General features: G+C 41.1%; 2 protein-coding genes across 2 annotated transcripts in view; one reads left to right on the plus strand and one right to left on the minus strand.

Annotated features, from left to right (window-relative positions):
- Window positions 1-15,889, plus strand: part of MED12L (mediator complex subunit 12L) — a 393,053-nt gene that overhangs the window by 267,254 nt on the left and 109,910 nt on the right. The window lies entirely within an intron of this gene.
- On the minus strand, window positions 11,769-14,208 carry P2RY13 (purinergic receptor P2Y13). The gene is made up of 2 exons (XM_006149732.3): window positions 14,082-14,208; window positions 11,769-13,640 (listed from the first exon to the last, which is right to left on the minus strand). Exons 1-2 carry the CDS (start codon window positions 14,199-14,201, stop codon window positions 12,624-12,626), a joined length of 1,137 nt encoding a protein of 378 aa, XP_006149794.2. The 5' UTR covers window positions 14,202-14,208; the 3' UTR covers window positions 11,769-12,623.

Genomic DNA, 15,889 nt, shown 5'->3' on the forward strand with positions numbered 1-15,889 from the left:
GGCAAGTCTCACATTTCACAAAAGCCTAAGGGGACTTTATAGCAATAATTACCTTGCTGCTCCATTAGAAGATCCTGTTAAATTCAGAGCAGCTCTCCTAATAATACTTCAGATATTACAATCCTTAAATTTATTTTGAATTCAGGACAACATTCTGGGGTGTGTATATGTGGGCAAGTGCGCGCGCGTGTGTGTGTGTGTGCGCGCGTGTGCACCTAAGTGTATGTGTATATATCTACCAAAACAGTACTTAAAATAATACCTTTTTAAAAATTATGGGTAGCGTTTTTCTTCTAACATTTTTAAACAAATTGAAAGAATAGTTTAACTAGATTTCATCTATTGTAGATTTACAAATTGTACCATTTTTCACATATTACATCCCCTCCCCCGCCACCAGTCATACACATGCACACACTTTTTGGGAAGATGTGTTTATGGTATAGTCATTGTGGCAAATATACCACACTCAACTTCTTCAGCATATTATTTCCCAAGAGGAAGACTATTCTCTTACCTAGTTACAATACTATTATTAGTCAAGAGATTAATATTGATATAATATTGAAACCTATTCAGTCTTCATTAAAATTTTGACAATTTCCCAATACTATTCCTTAGAAAAATTTTTGTTGTAGAATACAATCAACGATTGTACATTGAATTTAGTTTGTCTCTTTAAAATTATTATCATTGCCAGAAGGCTCATATGCTCACCGGAGAAAAAGAGAGAGGATACCCAGCATGGGGAATGGTCATGCTGCAGTCTCTTATTCTCAATTTCTCCTTGTTTTGGGGATATTGGGCAGGCACATACATGTACCTGGTGTGTTTGTCAAGCCACCAGGTTTGGGTTTTACCTGCACAGCCAAACCCGTGAGATTCAGTTGCCTTTACCTTTGTGCCACCAGCTGACTCAGTTCCATTGTCTTTTTAGACTTTTTTATTCTTCAGAAACATTCCTCAGCTTTTTACTTTTACTTTTTTCTTTAATTTCCTTGGCTTTGGAAAATTGCTTTAATTTTTATTTGTTAAGTCCTTCTGTGGGGTGTGTAGCGAGAGAAAGCTTACATGTTTCCAAGGGAGTTAGGACATATTAGCTGGAAGTTTTCATTGAGGTTTGGAATTTTGAAATCAAATAAATATTTGTAATCTTCTTTTTGGACATGGGTTGGGTTCATAGATCACTAATCACATAACTGGTAGAATAGGCTCATGGTTTTTTTCTTCAGGGTATTGGATTATTCATTCAACTATTCTTGGCTTAATTATCTAATAAAATGATAATTCTAGTTTAGTCACAGAAATTTGGTTGAGGATTCCCATAACATTTTTTTCCCCCAAATTATATATGTTTTATTTGCCAGAGGGTATTTGTGCTCAAGATAGAGAGAGAGAGAGACAGGGAAAGTGAGAGAGCACTCCCCCCCCCAAAGAATAGTCATACCACAGTCCCTTCTCTTCCATTTTTTTCTTCCTCTTAGAATTTTGAGTATGTATGTACACACATCTGGTGTGTTTTTCAAGCTGCCACATCTGGGACTAGAACTACACAGTTTAGGTAACCATTTGGCCACAGGCTGACTCGGAAAATACATTCTTAAAGAGGTAGAAACTCTCAAGAAGAGAAAATGTTTCTCACTTCTTCCAGGGAATTGAAATTAGTTAAGATTACTACTACCAAAACTTTCCTAATCCTGAAATAAACTTTTTTTTTTCTTTTCCCATTTTTTTTTGTTGTGAGACATTGAGTGAATCTATTATAAGGTTTACATTAATTGTCTTGTGTTTTCTCCATGGCATGATAACTTCTTCTTTCCTCCCTCCTTTGTTTGGCTTCTCTGTCTTGGTGTGGACCTGGAGACAGAGACCCCTCCCCACTGGTGACTGGCATGATATTATGTCACTGTAATCACAGATGTATCCGTTTCTTTTTTAAGAAAAATTTACCTGAAGGGCAACACAGTCCTTTGTAGTACGCTTATTATTATAAAACAAAGACAAGCAGAAGTCTAGTCAAAACACAGCTGAAGGTGATTTGAATGAATGCCCATGTCTTTTCCATGTAGCAAGAACATGTACCAAGGGTAGTAGAAAAATCTTCCCCAGATCGTACCATTTCATCTCTGAACACAAAAGTCATTCTAACTGTGGCTGCCATGCAGTAGCTGAGAATTTGTGCTGAGTATAATTATTATAAACCTTTACTTTGATGAGATTGGTATCTTTGGGTGCCTACACTTGAATTATTATGTTTAATCTGTCATTTGAAATGATTTGTATCTAGTCGGTCTGTTTTACATAAAGCACTTCACCTTTTTTGGGGGGTATGAGAACTTCATTTGTAATGGTTGATTAAAGGCAAGGGATGGTTTGGGGACTGAGTCTGAAGATCTGCCTGCATCTGACTCTTACCTTTTCATTAACAACCTCCTCCAACTGGATGACTTAATCATATCTCCCCTCTCTTGCAGTGAGAGGCAGTGTTGGGCCATGGCATGTTTAGTTTGGAGCCTACTGTCTCCACTTAGTGAGTCTTTAACATATCTGAGCCTCAGTTACTTTGGAAAATTGAAAAATGGGAAGGCCTCTCATGTAAGGTTGTAACATTTAAATGAGATTATGTAACAGAGCAGTGCTTATGGTGTTTGGAACTGGGTTGGCATTTAGGTAACAGTAGCACTTGCTTTCTTGTGGGAAGGCAGAGGGAAAGTCAGTAAGTGAGCGAATGGGGATGTCTGCATGCATGATCAACTTGGAGTAGATTAAAAGTGGAAAATATCCCTCACCTCTGAACTTATGTCTGTACTATTTTAGTTGCCTTTAGAAAGCTCCTGGTTTCGCTTCAATGATGAGTCAATAATTGCTTGAAATACTTTTTTTGATTTTTCTTGTCAGCTTTCCTCCTGGAAAGGAGGAAGTTAGGACTTGTTTATTCTAGATGATCTGAAATTGTGGAGCAGTGGAAGGCTGAGGGCAAGATATGTGGGGAGAGAAAGGAGGTGGTCACAGTAGGATCACTTACTCCTTCAGGTTAGCGCTTCATTTACTTGCTGTTTAAGCATTTCGTGCTTTAGGAAATGCCGTTGCACAGTTAAATAGAATGAAAAGATGAATCGATTAAAAGAGCAATATCATATGTATATATGATATAAATTGAATACATAAAGCTAATACTTAAAAAACAACCCAAAGCTCTAAAAGTATTCAGATATGCATTAGATAAAATTGTTTAAGATGAATAGTTAAAGGTCGTGTGTGAACATAAAACTTTTAAACTAAGTTCAAAAATAAAAGTAAACATTCTATTACATGCCTCAGGTTGTTATATCCTCAGTTTCAGTTTTATTACATAGGAGTGGCATGTTGAATCAGCTACGACTTTTTTTCTTTTTTCTTTATGGTTTCTGCCATAGGGCATGTGAACTTGTCAGAGACAGAGAGAGAGGAAAAGTGGGAAATCACCCCCACCCCGGGGGATGGCTATGCCCCAGTCATTGCTCCTCCATCCTCCCAGGATTTGGGGCATGCACGCACATGTGCCCAGTGTGATTCTCAAGTCACCAGCTCTGAAACTCAAACCATGGTTGGCCATCTGGGAGTCCAGTGTCTTCACCATCCTGCTGGCCCCCGAGCTATAATTTTAAAAACAAAACTAGTTTGCCTCCTCTAAGTTTAACATTGAGTTTCTTTCCCTTTCATATTCTTCCCTTCTTTCTCTTTTATTATTCTTCCCCATCTTTCCAACTTCCATTCCTACCATTTTCTCATAGTATTCCTATCTCCCCTTTTCGCCCTGGCCCTCATACAGCTTTTTAAATAACTGATTTAAATACTAAATAATATTAAAACCAATATCTAAGAACAATGTATGTATGCATGCATGCATTTTTTAGAGAGAGATTTTTGCTATAGGGCATATGTGCTTGCCAGAAAGACAGAGAGAGACAGAAAGCTAGAAATCACTCCCTAAGGGGATGGCCACACCACAATACCTTCTTCATTCTCCTTTTGGGACTTTGAGCATGCACGCATATGTACCTGGTGTGAGTTTTAAGCCACTGTGTCCGGGATTTGAATGGCAGTAGACTATGTGGGAGTCCAGTGACATAACCATTGCACTATCTGTTGGTCAACAATTTATTTTAAAATAAATTTGTAATCCTTTATACTAGAATGGGTGAGGCCATGGAATCTGAAAGCCAGGTAACATGGATGTCTGGAATGTTGGCACACCCATTGTATGACCAAGGTTGGGTCCTTCTGCCTGTAGGGTCACACCCAACCATTCGATTTGGACCTCTGCTCTGCTGTTCACATGGAACGTATACAGTCCATGCTTCATCGCAGAGCTAGGAGACACCCTCCTTGTTCTTAGAAATCTGGGGCAAAGCCCAGCTACTATAACAATTAGAGACTGTTTCTCCAGGAAGCTCTTTTAACCTGACTTGTCCTTTGTGGAAAGAGTTGCTTCTACTCCCTCACTTCCCATTCACAAACTGGGGCTCTACCCTACCTCGGTTGGTCTTAAAGTCAACATTGACCTTTTAGTTGCAGATTAGTCACATTTGACCTCTTCAGGGTGTATGATTCTGTTTACCATTACTTCCTCCTTGAATCTGTCTTACTGCTTAGTTACCAATACACTGGACCTCCTGTTTTTGTTTTTGTTTTGTTTTTGTTTCATTTTGATTTGTTTTAAATCATCAATCCTACTTCCCCTCCCCTAGTCCAAGGCACCTTCTCTTATTCCTCTTCTTCTCTGTCACAAATTTATGAGACTTGTGCAGTGTGGATGCTGAGGATCTCATCTTATTCCTTATTCTATCCTTGTCTCAGAAAAGATTATTCCATCAGCTTCTAATCTAGCCCTGTCTTCAGAGTCCTGGTCCATATTTTGCTCCACTGGATAGACTATCTGAGCCAGTGCTCTCATTGATACTTCAAATTCATCCTCCTTGCATGGTCAACTGATCACTCAAGCTAATGGTCTTCAGAACAACTGATGCTTCATTACAGGACAGGGATTGCAGACATTACGAACCCCATTGAAAATATTTTTTTTACATATAAATCACAATGACATACTTTATGTGCTCTGAAGGGGGCAATATGATTTACATATTATGCCACACTTTCAGAGGCCTTAGGCTCTAAACTAAAAATATCTCTATGAACTGTGTCTTAAGTCCATGTCAGATGGGCCTGGACCCTTGTTTGAATAACTGGAAGACTTGTTTTCCATCTACAGGATGTTCCCACCCAAATCCATCCAATCCAGTTTCAGTTAGCCGCAATGACGACCACCCACTTGTGTACCTGGTGTGCTGAAGGAGGTCCTGGGATGTAAACCCAGGACCAATTGTGGTTATAATTGCATTACCCTAGGCTACCACATTGCCCCAACATTCAAGATTAGTCTCTTGGCCTCAGTGGCTTTTCCTTCAATCTAAAATTATCCTATTGGTGGCCAATTGGATTTCCTAAAGCCTAGAGTATGCTGTTCTCTTCCTCAAAAACCTTCTGTGACTCCTTTGGGAAATCCAGACATCCTGTCATGGCAGTAAGGCTAAGCAGAATTCCCCAAAGGTTGATACAGCCCCGGCAAGGAGAATGGTAAGGAGGATGATCCCGAGGTCTCAGCAACTGCAGGGATATGGGTGGTTTGATTATGGCATCCTATGAGTGTTTTAGGGTTCCCTCCAGCACTTGAGAGCTCTAGAGTAGAGTAAAATCCCCAGGAGTAGATTCTTTGGTTCACTCAGTCATGTCCTCATCACCTACTTGGTAGAGGGCCTCTGACCTCTGCAAGGTGCACTCTGGTAAGAAGCACAGGCCGTAATGAGTCCAGATGTGCTACATTGAGAGAGAACCTAAGTAACACCACAGACACTCAGAGGGAAAGGCAGCCAATTCCAAATGGAGAAGATGAAGAAGAGCTCACAGGAGATGAAATCTGAGCTGGACCTGGAAGGAGGAAGCAGACAGAGCATTTAGAAGAGAGCACAGCAGCACAGTGAGCATTTTCAAGGAAGTCTCCATAGGGGTGGTCTGCACTGCACTCGGGCCAGAGTGTGAGGCCAACTGCAGCCAGCGTCTAGGTGAGAACTGAGCACCTTAGCACCAGGGCAGATCACAGCTCACACATAAATGTCTTGTTCTGAGGGGCCAAGGAGCATAGGGGCAGTTATGGAAGTTTTTAAACTAGCAGAAAGTAACAGCATAGGAGACGAGTTAGATGTCTTTGTTGGAGAACATTAGAAGATTCAAGGCTGTCAATACAGGGGTCAAGAATATGGGCTCAGAGACCAGAGTCTGAATCAGATCCCCAGCTCCGCTTCTTACCAACTGTGTGATTCCATTCACGTTACCTACCTTTCCATTTCCCAAACAGAGATAATAAACAGCACTTTCTAGCCTTCCTCGGATTATTAAGTGAGATAAAATATTTACAGTTCTTTGTACACCTGCCTGGTACATAGTTTGTAGTACCAGTTTTACCGCTGCCTTTTTTTTTTATTATTATTATTAAGGTTTTTGCCTTAGGGTGCATGCACTCATAGAAGAGTAAGAGAGAGAGAGAGATAGTGAGAGGCAAAGTGAGAAATCACCCCATCGGGGTGGCTATGTTGCCATCCCTTCTCCATTCTCCTTCTGGGATTTTGGGGACACACACATGCCTGGCGTGATTTTCAAGCCACCAGGCCTGGGACTCACTGCAGATGGTCACGGGGGAGTGCAACACTTTAACCACTATGCCACCTGCTGGCCCACCGCTGCTGTTTTTAGTATTGTCATTGTTATTAGCCGCCAACTCTGGCCTTGAATTCCTTTCTGTGCCAGCAGTTGGCATAGAGTAGTAGATGTCCCTTTAAATGGAGCGTGAGCGCTGTGTGCATCCCTAGTCCTTACCACTCCTGTCACCTCACAGCTGTCCTGATCTCTCATTAACGTTTTCTTTGCCTCCTGCTGACCGATCCAACCCTTGGGCATTCGTATCCAAGAGGACTGACTGTGGATCAGCCTTGATGGAGGTCCGACCCTAAGATATTTAGTAAAGGTGTTCTTTTTTTCCTTTCTTTTTTTTTTTAACTTGCTATAGCACTTACTGGATAACTGGAGAAAGAGAGGGGCAGAGAGAGGGAGAACGTGGTCTTTGCCTCTTTCCTTTCCTTTCCTTTTCTTCTCCCTCCCTCCTTCCTTCCTTCCTTCCTCTTTCTCTCCCTTCCTTTGTTCCTCCCTTCCTTCCTTCCTTCCTCTTTCTCTTTTCTTTTTCTTTTTCCTTTCCTTTCCTTTCCTTTCCTTTTCCCTCCCTCCCTCCCTCCTTCCTTTCTCCTCTCCTCTCCTCTCCTCTCCTCTCCTGTCTTTCCTTTCCCTTTCTTTCTTTCTTTCCTTTCTCTTTTTCTTTTCTTTTCTTCTCCCTCCCTGCTTCCCTCCTTCCCTCCTTCCTTCCTTCTCTTTTCTTTTCTTTTCTTTTCTTTTCTTTTCTTTTCTTTTCTTTTCTTTTCTTTTCTTTTCTTTTCTTTTCTTTTCTTTTCTTTTCTTTTCTTTTCTTTTCTTTTCTTTTCTTTTCTTTTCTTTTCTTTTCTTTTCTTTTCTTTTCTTTTCTTTTCTTTTCTTTTCTTTTCTTTTCTTTTCTTTTCTTTTCTTTTCTTTTCTTTTCTTTTCTTTTCTTTTCTTTTCTTTTCTTTTCTTTTCTTTTCTTTTCTTTTCTTTTCTTTTCTTTTCTTTTCTTTTCTTTTCTTTTCTTTTCTTTTCTTTTCTTTTCTTTTCTTTTCTTTTCTTTTCTTTTCTTTTCTTTTCTTTCTTTCTTTCTTTCTTTCTTTCTTTCTTTCTTTCTTTCTTTCTTTCTTTCAACTTGCTATAGGGGTCATGCACTCACTAGATTATGGAGAAAGAAAGAGAGGAGAGAGGGGGGAGAGAAGCCAGATACTTTAGTGGGGGATGCACATATTGTAGTCCTTTCTCCTCCATTCTGCTCTCAGGATTTTGGGTACACCCATATGCTTTGGCCTATTTTCAAGCCACCAGCTGTGGGACTCAAACTGTGCAGCTGGCCATATGGGACCCAGCTACCTTAACCTCCTGCCACTGGCAGACCCTAGCACAGTGGTTCCTAGTGTGTGTTTCAGAGCTGTTACATCATGTCACCCAGAAACTTGTTCATAGGCCTCACCCCAGACCTAATGAATTAGAAACTCTGGGTAAGTCTAGCACTCTGAGTTCATATTATCTATATTTGGTTTCCATGAAAAATTCAAAACATCGAAGTCTGTTTTTAGGCACTTGTAATGATTTGTAAAATTTGCACTTTCCTTAATCAGGCTACTGACTTCTAAACATAAATTTTCTTAAATATTAGATGTTACTTTGGGCTTTTCTGCTGTTGTATTTTGTTCTGTTAAAATCCACGAGAAATTTGATATATGAATTTATTGGAGAAATGTGATTTTCATGGAGGCAATGGTTAGACATTTTTAGAAAGAAGATTTTAGAGGTGACTAGTTAGTGGCATGGTGTTTAATGCTCTGGATCCAACTTGGCTGACATGTTGTTCAAATCCTGGACCCAGCAGTCTGAGAAACACACCAGTGCATGTGCGTGCATGTCTGAAATCCCAGAGGAAAACGGAAAAGGGATCACAGCATGGCCATCTCCCCTGGAAGGTGTTTTCTCACTTTCCCTCTCTCTTACTTTGTCTCTGTCTCTTCTCTGGTGAGCGTGGGCATCCTTTAGCAAAAACTTAAATAAATTGGAAGAAGATTTTGGAAAGGTACAGGAAACAACTTTTAAATGGATATAGAATAATGGGATTAATAAGATTGGGTAATTTTTATAGGTTATGATGTAATGACTTTAACAGCCTTCATACTTCTGAGTTGGAAAGTTGCCTGGCTTCCCTGCCTGCCCCTCCCCCTTTACAGTAATTTCTTTGTTTTCTCAAGAATTGTTTTGTGTGTGGCAATTATATCTCCCTCTTCAATCCTCTTCCTCTCCTGGAGGATGTTTGGTAGATCTTATGCTTTTTATCCGGTAAAAATAATTACATTTTAGCTCTTGAAAAAAGCCCTTAGTTGTGTTCTGAGCTCATAGACTATATTAAAGCTACTTAAAATTTTTTTCTTTTCTTTTCTGTGTGTCATTTATGGCTGGGCTATAGCATCCCATTCTTTAAATATTCTTGAAATATAGTATTTGTGATTGCTAGTATGGAAAGGAAGCTCTTCATTTTGCAAGTGGGATTTTAAGATAGCTCTAATCTGCTTCTTCCAGTTCTTGGTTAAGTACTTCATTCTATAGCTCAAGCATTGTGCTTTTGACTGCAATATTATTACAATACAACAAAGTATTTGTGTTCATGGAGGACAGACTTGCTACTGACATTTTATCTTTAAATGTTGTTCTAAAAGCTTGCATACATTCTCTGTACGCACATTGAGTGGAGATTGAAAATGTCATAAAAGGCTGGTCCTGTAGCCTAGTGGTGAAGGGAGCTGGATCCCACACGGACAACTGTGGTTCACATGTCAACCCTGGTGGCTTGAGAAGCACTCTGAAAGGGCACGTGTACTTAGATGCTCCAAATTCCGACAGAACAGAGAGCGAGAAGATAGATTTCAGCATGGCTATTCCCTTTTGGGTTGCTTTATCTCTCTCTCTCTCTCCCCTCTTTCTCTCGCTCTCCGTGTGTGTGTGTATGTGTGTGTGTGTGTGTGTGTATGTGTGTGTGTGTATGTCAATGTCTGTCAAGTGTATGCCCCCTCTGGCAATTAAAAAGAAGAAAAAAACACTTAAGAAAAGAAAATGTCATTGGAGTTGACATAGACTACCCACCAAGCATAGTTTGCTGTTTCACAAAGGGAAGCTTAAATGCAGTTACTTCTGTACAGTACAGCCTTAGCGTGTGTTCATGTTTATATCGTGTACTCATTGGAGATAATGTGGGCGTAGTGACATCCCTGATAGTAAGAATGGCTTCTCTTATTTGAGAGAGTGAAAAAAAATCAGATATCTCGAGCACTTTCTAAAGAAGAGTTTTAGAGACTGTAGTATGTTACAGTTACAAATTTCGCTTAAGCGATACCAGCAATGCATAGCTAATGAATTTTGTCCATAGCTTTATACGTGAAATGTTGGCAGCAGCCCCCAGCTACACATGGGCTGTTTAATGATCCTCCTTCCTTCATGGATTCCACTAGCGATCTCAGGACCAGCATTCCTCAGGCCCCTCCCAACCCCACTGCTGTAGGAGAGCAGCTGAACGGTGCTTGAGCTTTCATTTCAAGAAATTCGCCTCATGATTCGATAACGGTGTCAATGGAACAGGGTTCCCTTTTGCTTTTCTAGTACATGAAAATTAAACCTTTTAAAATGAAAGATTGATTGATTGCACAGCGAGAGTCTCTGCTCTCAAAAGTATACATAGGTTCTTAGACACGTACATACATAATATGTGATGGGTCAGTCACTAGGCAGTGTGATAAGTACAGCCATTGACATGTGACAACATACACGTGAGGGACTGATTGCGCTTGAGACGGTGGTGAGAGGGACATCATGGAGGAGGTGATGACCATGTAGAGTGTTAGGGAAGAGTTTTCTAGAGAAATCTGAGAGAAATTGTATGTGCCATGACACAGGAGCCAAAAGGAACATGGCCTGTTTTGATAGTTACTAGCTTAGAAGAATGTCAAGTTCAAGGGATGAAAGAGCAGTCAGGAGATGAGGCCAGATGGGTGAACAAGTTCTGGGTCTTTTGAGGCCATGGAGGAAGCCTGAGTGTCAACTCGTGATGATTGTGTTGGAGCCAATGGCACATTTATAAACCATGACTTCTCCTTTCTGTATTTTCTGTAGAAGATGTAAATAAGCATCCACAATAAACCAAAAAAAAAAAAAAAGTTTGCTATCTCGAACTACAAAGATACCGGGGAAAAATATGAATGTAAATAAGTACAAGTAGGTCATCACGCTTTGACAGTTACTCAACATAGGTCAGCTGAATTTCTACGTATACGAAGAATAGCACTTTCCGAGTTAAGACACCTGTAGTCATGTCTGTGGGAAGTCTTGTGAAAGACACCAGCAAAACATGGACATGTCTGTTCTCAGAGAGTCCTAACCATTTTGGGGGGGTGGATGTAGTAAAGAACATAGCCAACTAGGGAGCCAGCAGTTAGTGTAATGGCTATGTCGTTGGACTCCCACGTAGTCGACCCCGGTTTGCGTCCCGGACCTGGTAGCTTACAACTCACGCTGGGCGTGTGTGCATGCGTGCCCAAGATCCCGAGAAGAGAATGGAGGAGAAGGGATTGCGGTGTGACCATCCCCCCTGGGGGGTGATTTCTCGCTCTCTGTCTCTATGTCTCTCTCTGTCTGTCTGGAGAGTGCACGCACCCTATAGCGAAAATCTCTCCCCCCCCCAAAAAAAGAATATAGCCAACTAGTAAAAGAAAATCAGCACTGAGGACCTAATACACATTCCCAAGCAGTCAGAGAAGTAATTATTTTTGACAGGTGTCAGACCCACCGATGCCGAACAGTTCCTGACTTTGGGGAGAGGAGGGTGAGGATTAAAGAAAGACAAGAAGACAGGATAGAAACAGGAGGACTGCCAGTCAATACTGGTCAGCACTGAATGTACTTTATTGCTAGTATTTATACACACTCCAGAGACTTCTGTGATGTAAGGTTTTTAGTCCTTACTGAATTTATCAGGTGGTTATAACAATGCTTTGGAACATTCAGTTCAAAACAATCCCAAGACATTCTGCTCATAACAATCCAGCCACCCAAGGTCATGTCCAGATAAAGACCCTGGTCTTATTCTGGTGGTCACGTCCTGCACATTTCTCACGTCTCCTCTTTTCTCCCCACAGACAGGGCAGGGGGATATGGGCTGGGACCCAAGGAGGCTTTGCCGAGTAGGTAAATTGTTCAACCATTAGAATATTTGCTGGGCAAAGGGAGAACTCTACACATAACATACCATGGTCACCCTCGAATTGTACACACTAAAGACATAAGCAAAGTAGTTTTAATTCTGTTCTCCATGCCTCCAGTGATGTAAAGCGGTCATGTGGAAGTGGCTTTTTGCAAGTGTAAGAAGAGAATCCTTCCTCCAGGATTTCTGAACCACTTCAGATCCTCAAACTCTTTGCCAGGAGCATCTCTTTCATCCCCAGGCTTCATATTTCACCAGTGGACTTTAGAGGTTGAGTTGTTCGTTTGATTTAAATCAGAAAGTATCAACATTTGAGTGATACAGAAGCAGTAGTGTTTTTTGAATTATGTGTACTGAAGAATGTGATAAGAATGTGATAAGATGGTTAGAGAGATTTGGGGGGATATACATTTCTTCTTAATCTTTTCCAAAATGTTAAGTGAACATTTTTGAAAGCATGACCTCTAGTGGCCGTCTGCTTTCTGTTACATTCTCGGAATGAGAGTTCACTCTGCTTGTGACTAGATCTATGTGAGGTTAAAATTTTTATAATCTTTTTTTCTACACCAGGATAATGAAACCTGAGAAAGCATTTCTTCTCATCCTTTTACCCTGTTGCTCAAGTTTGATTTCCAAAGAGATCTCAGCAATAAATAGAAGTTAATTCTGTCTAACATTGTCAGCCTAGGGTTATGTTGTCTGTCTGACTGCTGTGGTTTTCCTGGCTTGATGCTGAGGTCTTTTTCCCTCTCATACATGGTAGCTTTTCTGTGAATTTCTTACATAAGAATATGTATATTAAGGGATCCATACAGATGTTAGTTGCTGCCAAAAAGAGTGTTGTTTCTTTAGCAATAAACAGTTGATTTTGCAATGTACAGTCAGTCTTACTGTTGGTTTGACTTTGAGTATATGGAATTCTGGCAAAATGAAATGGCGCAAAACATACAAAAAAGACAGCCACGACAACAAATACTTTACCTTCCAGTTTTTTGTTGTTCTTGCTGTCCTTACTTTTGAACTTTCTGTAAGAATCGTATACTTTTTTTGCTATCACCATGTAAAACAGAAGCATTAGGATGAAAACCGTCCAGAAAATAACCTGGGAGGTGTAAGTTACCACTTGGTGCCATTTCAGCCCCAGAGGACCCTTCAGAGAGGCGCACTTTTTCACAGACGACGGCGTTGCTTCTTTGTTGCTCAAGATCATATTTGGCAGGGAGATGAAGAACAGAAAGAGCCAGATGAGGACTGAGACCAGTTTTGCAAAAGCAGGTTTTTTAACAAAACATTTTTTGAAAGGCTTGATGATTTTGAGGAATCTGTCAAAGGCTATGAGGCCGAGCAGCGTGATGCCCACATACATGGTCTCATAAAAGATCACAGCCGAGAAGCGACACACGAAAGCTCTGAGTTGCCAGGGTCCGAGGTGTGAGTCAGAGAGGATTTTGAAGGGGAGCATGAGTGTCATTATCAAGTCGGCCACCAAAGTGTTCTTGAGGTAGACGATGAAGGTGGAGGAGCTGGGAATGTGAACGAACACCCACAGGGCCAGGGTGTTCAGCAGAAGGCCGGCGAAGAACACCACGGTGTAGAGGGCTGGGAACACCTGCTGTGCTATCCGCGTGTCCCTGGGGCAGCGCTCAGACCCATTGAGGCCCCGCATCGCCGTGGCGTTCATGGTTTCCAGCGTTAACTATTATCAATAAACAAAAAGCCCTTCGTCAGTTGCAGTGCTGCATGTATAAAACGGACATCAAGTTTGTAGCATATTAACACCCTGCATTTATTCAACACATTCAGTGACTCTGTCGAGAAGAAAGGTACTTGTTATTATGTTTCTGGCTAGAATTCTTAAAGCGCGTGATACATTTTTAAAACAGCACCATTACTATAATAGCCTCATGAAATCTAAGTTATGGTTCTGCTTCCTTTGCAAATGCTGCTTTTAACATGGCAGTGCCACAAACCCTACTGAAGAGGTTGCGGTGCACTGCAGGTGACTGTACATTATAAAGTTCCTTAAGCTCATAACCGTTGATTTTGTAGAATATTAATTCCAAAGCCCTCTTTTTTTCCCCTTTAGCATATTCTACCTTTTATAAGTAAGCACACTCATAATAAAACTGAAATTCACCTTCGTTTGGGAGGGTTCTCCGTCCTGTGCCTTCCAATTGCAGCATTCGTTAGTTCTGCCCACGAAGAGCCTGTGAAGCAAATGTGGTTCTGCTTTCTTATACTGGGTTTCCTTCCTCATTTCACTTGTGTAACGTGACCCATCAGAATCTGTTCATGTTCAGACCTTTGAGGGATTCGCCGATATGTTTTTAGTTCAAACTAATGTTCTCTATATCTGCTATGACTGGAATAAATGAGTTTATTGGCAATGTGTTTTTTTTAAGTTTACTTCTTCCATGAGAGAGAAAGAGAGAGAGAGAGATAGAGAGAGAGAGAGAGAGTGAGTGAGTCAGAGATAGACGGAACCCCTAATAGAGTCTTCATACCACAGTCTACTCTAGCTGCAGCCGGCGAAGTCCGTGCCTGGAATTCTCAGAGAAGATGCAAACCTAGCCCTTCCCACATGTGTCAGCTTTGTGAGCGTCACCTTTTATTGCTGTACCACCATCTGGCCCTTGACAATTTTTCAATATTTTAGAATGACTTTTTTTTTTTTTTAAGAGGCTTTTGCTATAGGGCACGTGTGCTCACCAGAAAGAGAGAGACAGAGAGACAGAAAGGGAGAAATCACTGCCCCCCACCCCCTGGGGGGAATGGTCACACCACAATCCCTTCTCCTCCATTCTGCTCTTGGGATCTTGGGCACGCATGCACACACGCCCAGCATGAGTTTAAGCCACCGGGTCTGGGACTCGAACCGCAGTCAACTACATGGGAGTCCAGTGACATAGCCATTATGCCAACTGCTGGTCCCTAAAGCTAACTTAAATAGTTTTTTAAAAGTTTATCTTTTTGGTCTGCATGTTTAATGAATTTTTGATTGCCTCTTATGTACAGTAATGGGAGGTAGCAAGAGTTGAGGAAAATAGCTGAGTAGGAGAGTAAGATCTGACTCTCACATGGAACAATCTTTGGCCTCCTTACAGGCTGGGCTTTCCAGAAATCTGTGTTCAGGAGGTTAACTTTTTTATTTTGATGGACTCACATGCAGTTATCATATCATTCCACTTATTAGAAAGCCGTGTTTGGACGTACTTTCTGCTTTTGATGTATCCACAGTACAGGCGACTTTTGCTATAGGGCACGTGTGCTCACCAGAAAGAGAGAGACAGAGAGACAGAAAGGGAGAAATCACTGCCCCCCACCCCCTGGGAGCAATGGTCACACCACAATCCCTTCTCCTCCATTCTGCTCTTGGGATCTTGGGCACGCATGCACACACGCCCAGCATGAGTTTAAGCCACCGGGTCTGGGACTCGAACCGCAGTCAACTACATGGGAGTCCAGTGACATAGCCATTATGCCAACTGCTGGTCCCTAAAGCTAACTTAAATAGTTTTTTAAAAGTTTATCTTTTTGGTCTGCATGTTTAATGAATTTTTGATTGCCTCTTATGTACAGTAATGGGAGGTAGCAAGAGTTGAGGAAAATAGCTGAGTAGGAGAGTAAGATCTGACTCTCACATGGAACAATCTTTGGCCTCCTTACAGGCTGGGCTTTCCAGAAATCTGTGTTCAGGAGGTTAACTTTTTTATTTTGATGGACTCACATGCAGTTATCATATCATTCCACTTATTAGAAAGCCGTGTTTGGACGTACTTTCTGCTTTTGATGTATCCACAGTACAGGCGACTTTGGGGATTTCATCAATCATCCTTAGACCAAAGTCTTCTCAAATGTTTCTTTTAAATTTCTTTAAGTTTGAAAAGGTTTAATTGCTACTTTTGTATAGAAAAAGTTGTTTTTCATGCTCCTTTGCCAGGTTAA

The sequence above is a fragment of the Tupaia chinensis genome, unplaced genomic scaffold (genome assembly GCF_000334495.1).
Source record: "Tupaia chinensis unplaced genomic scaffold, TupChi_1.0 Scaffold000272_1, whole genome shotgun sequence".
NCBI lineage: Eukaryota > Metazoa > Chordata > Mammalia > Scandentia > Tupaiidae > Tupaia > Tupaia belangeri.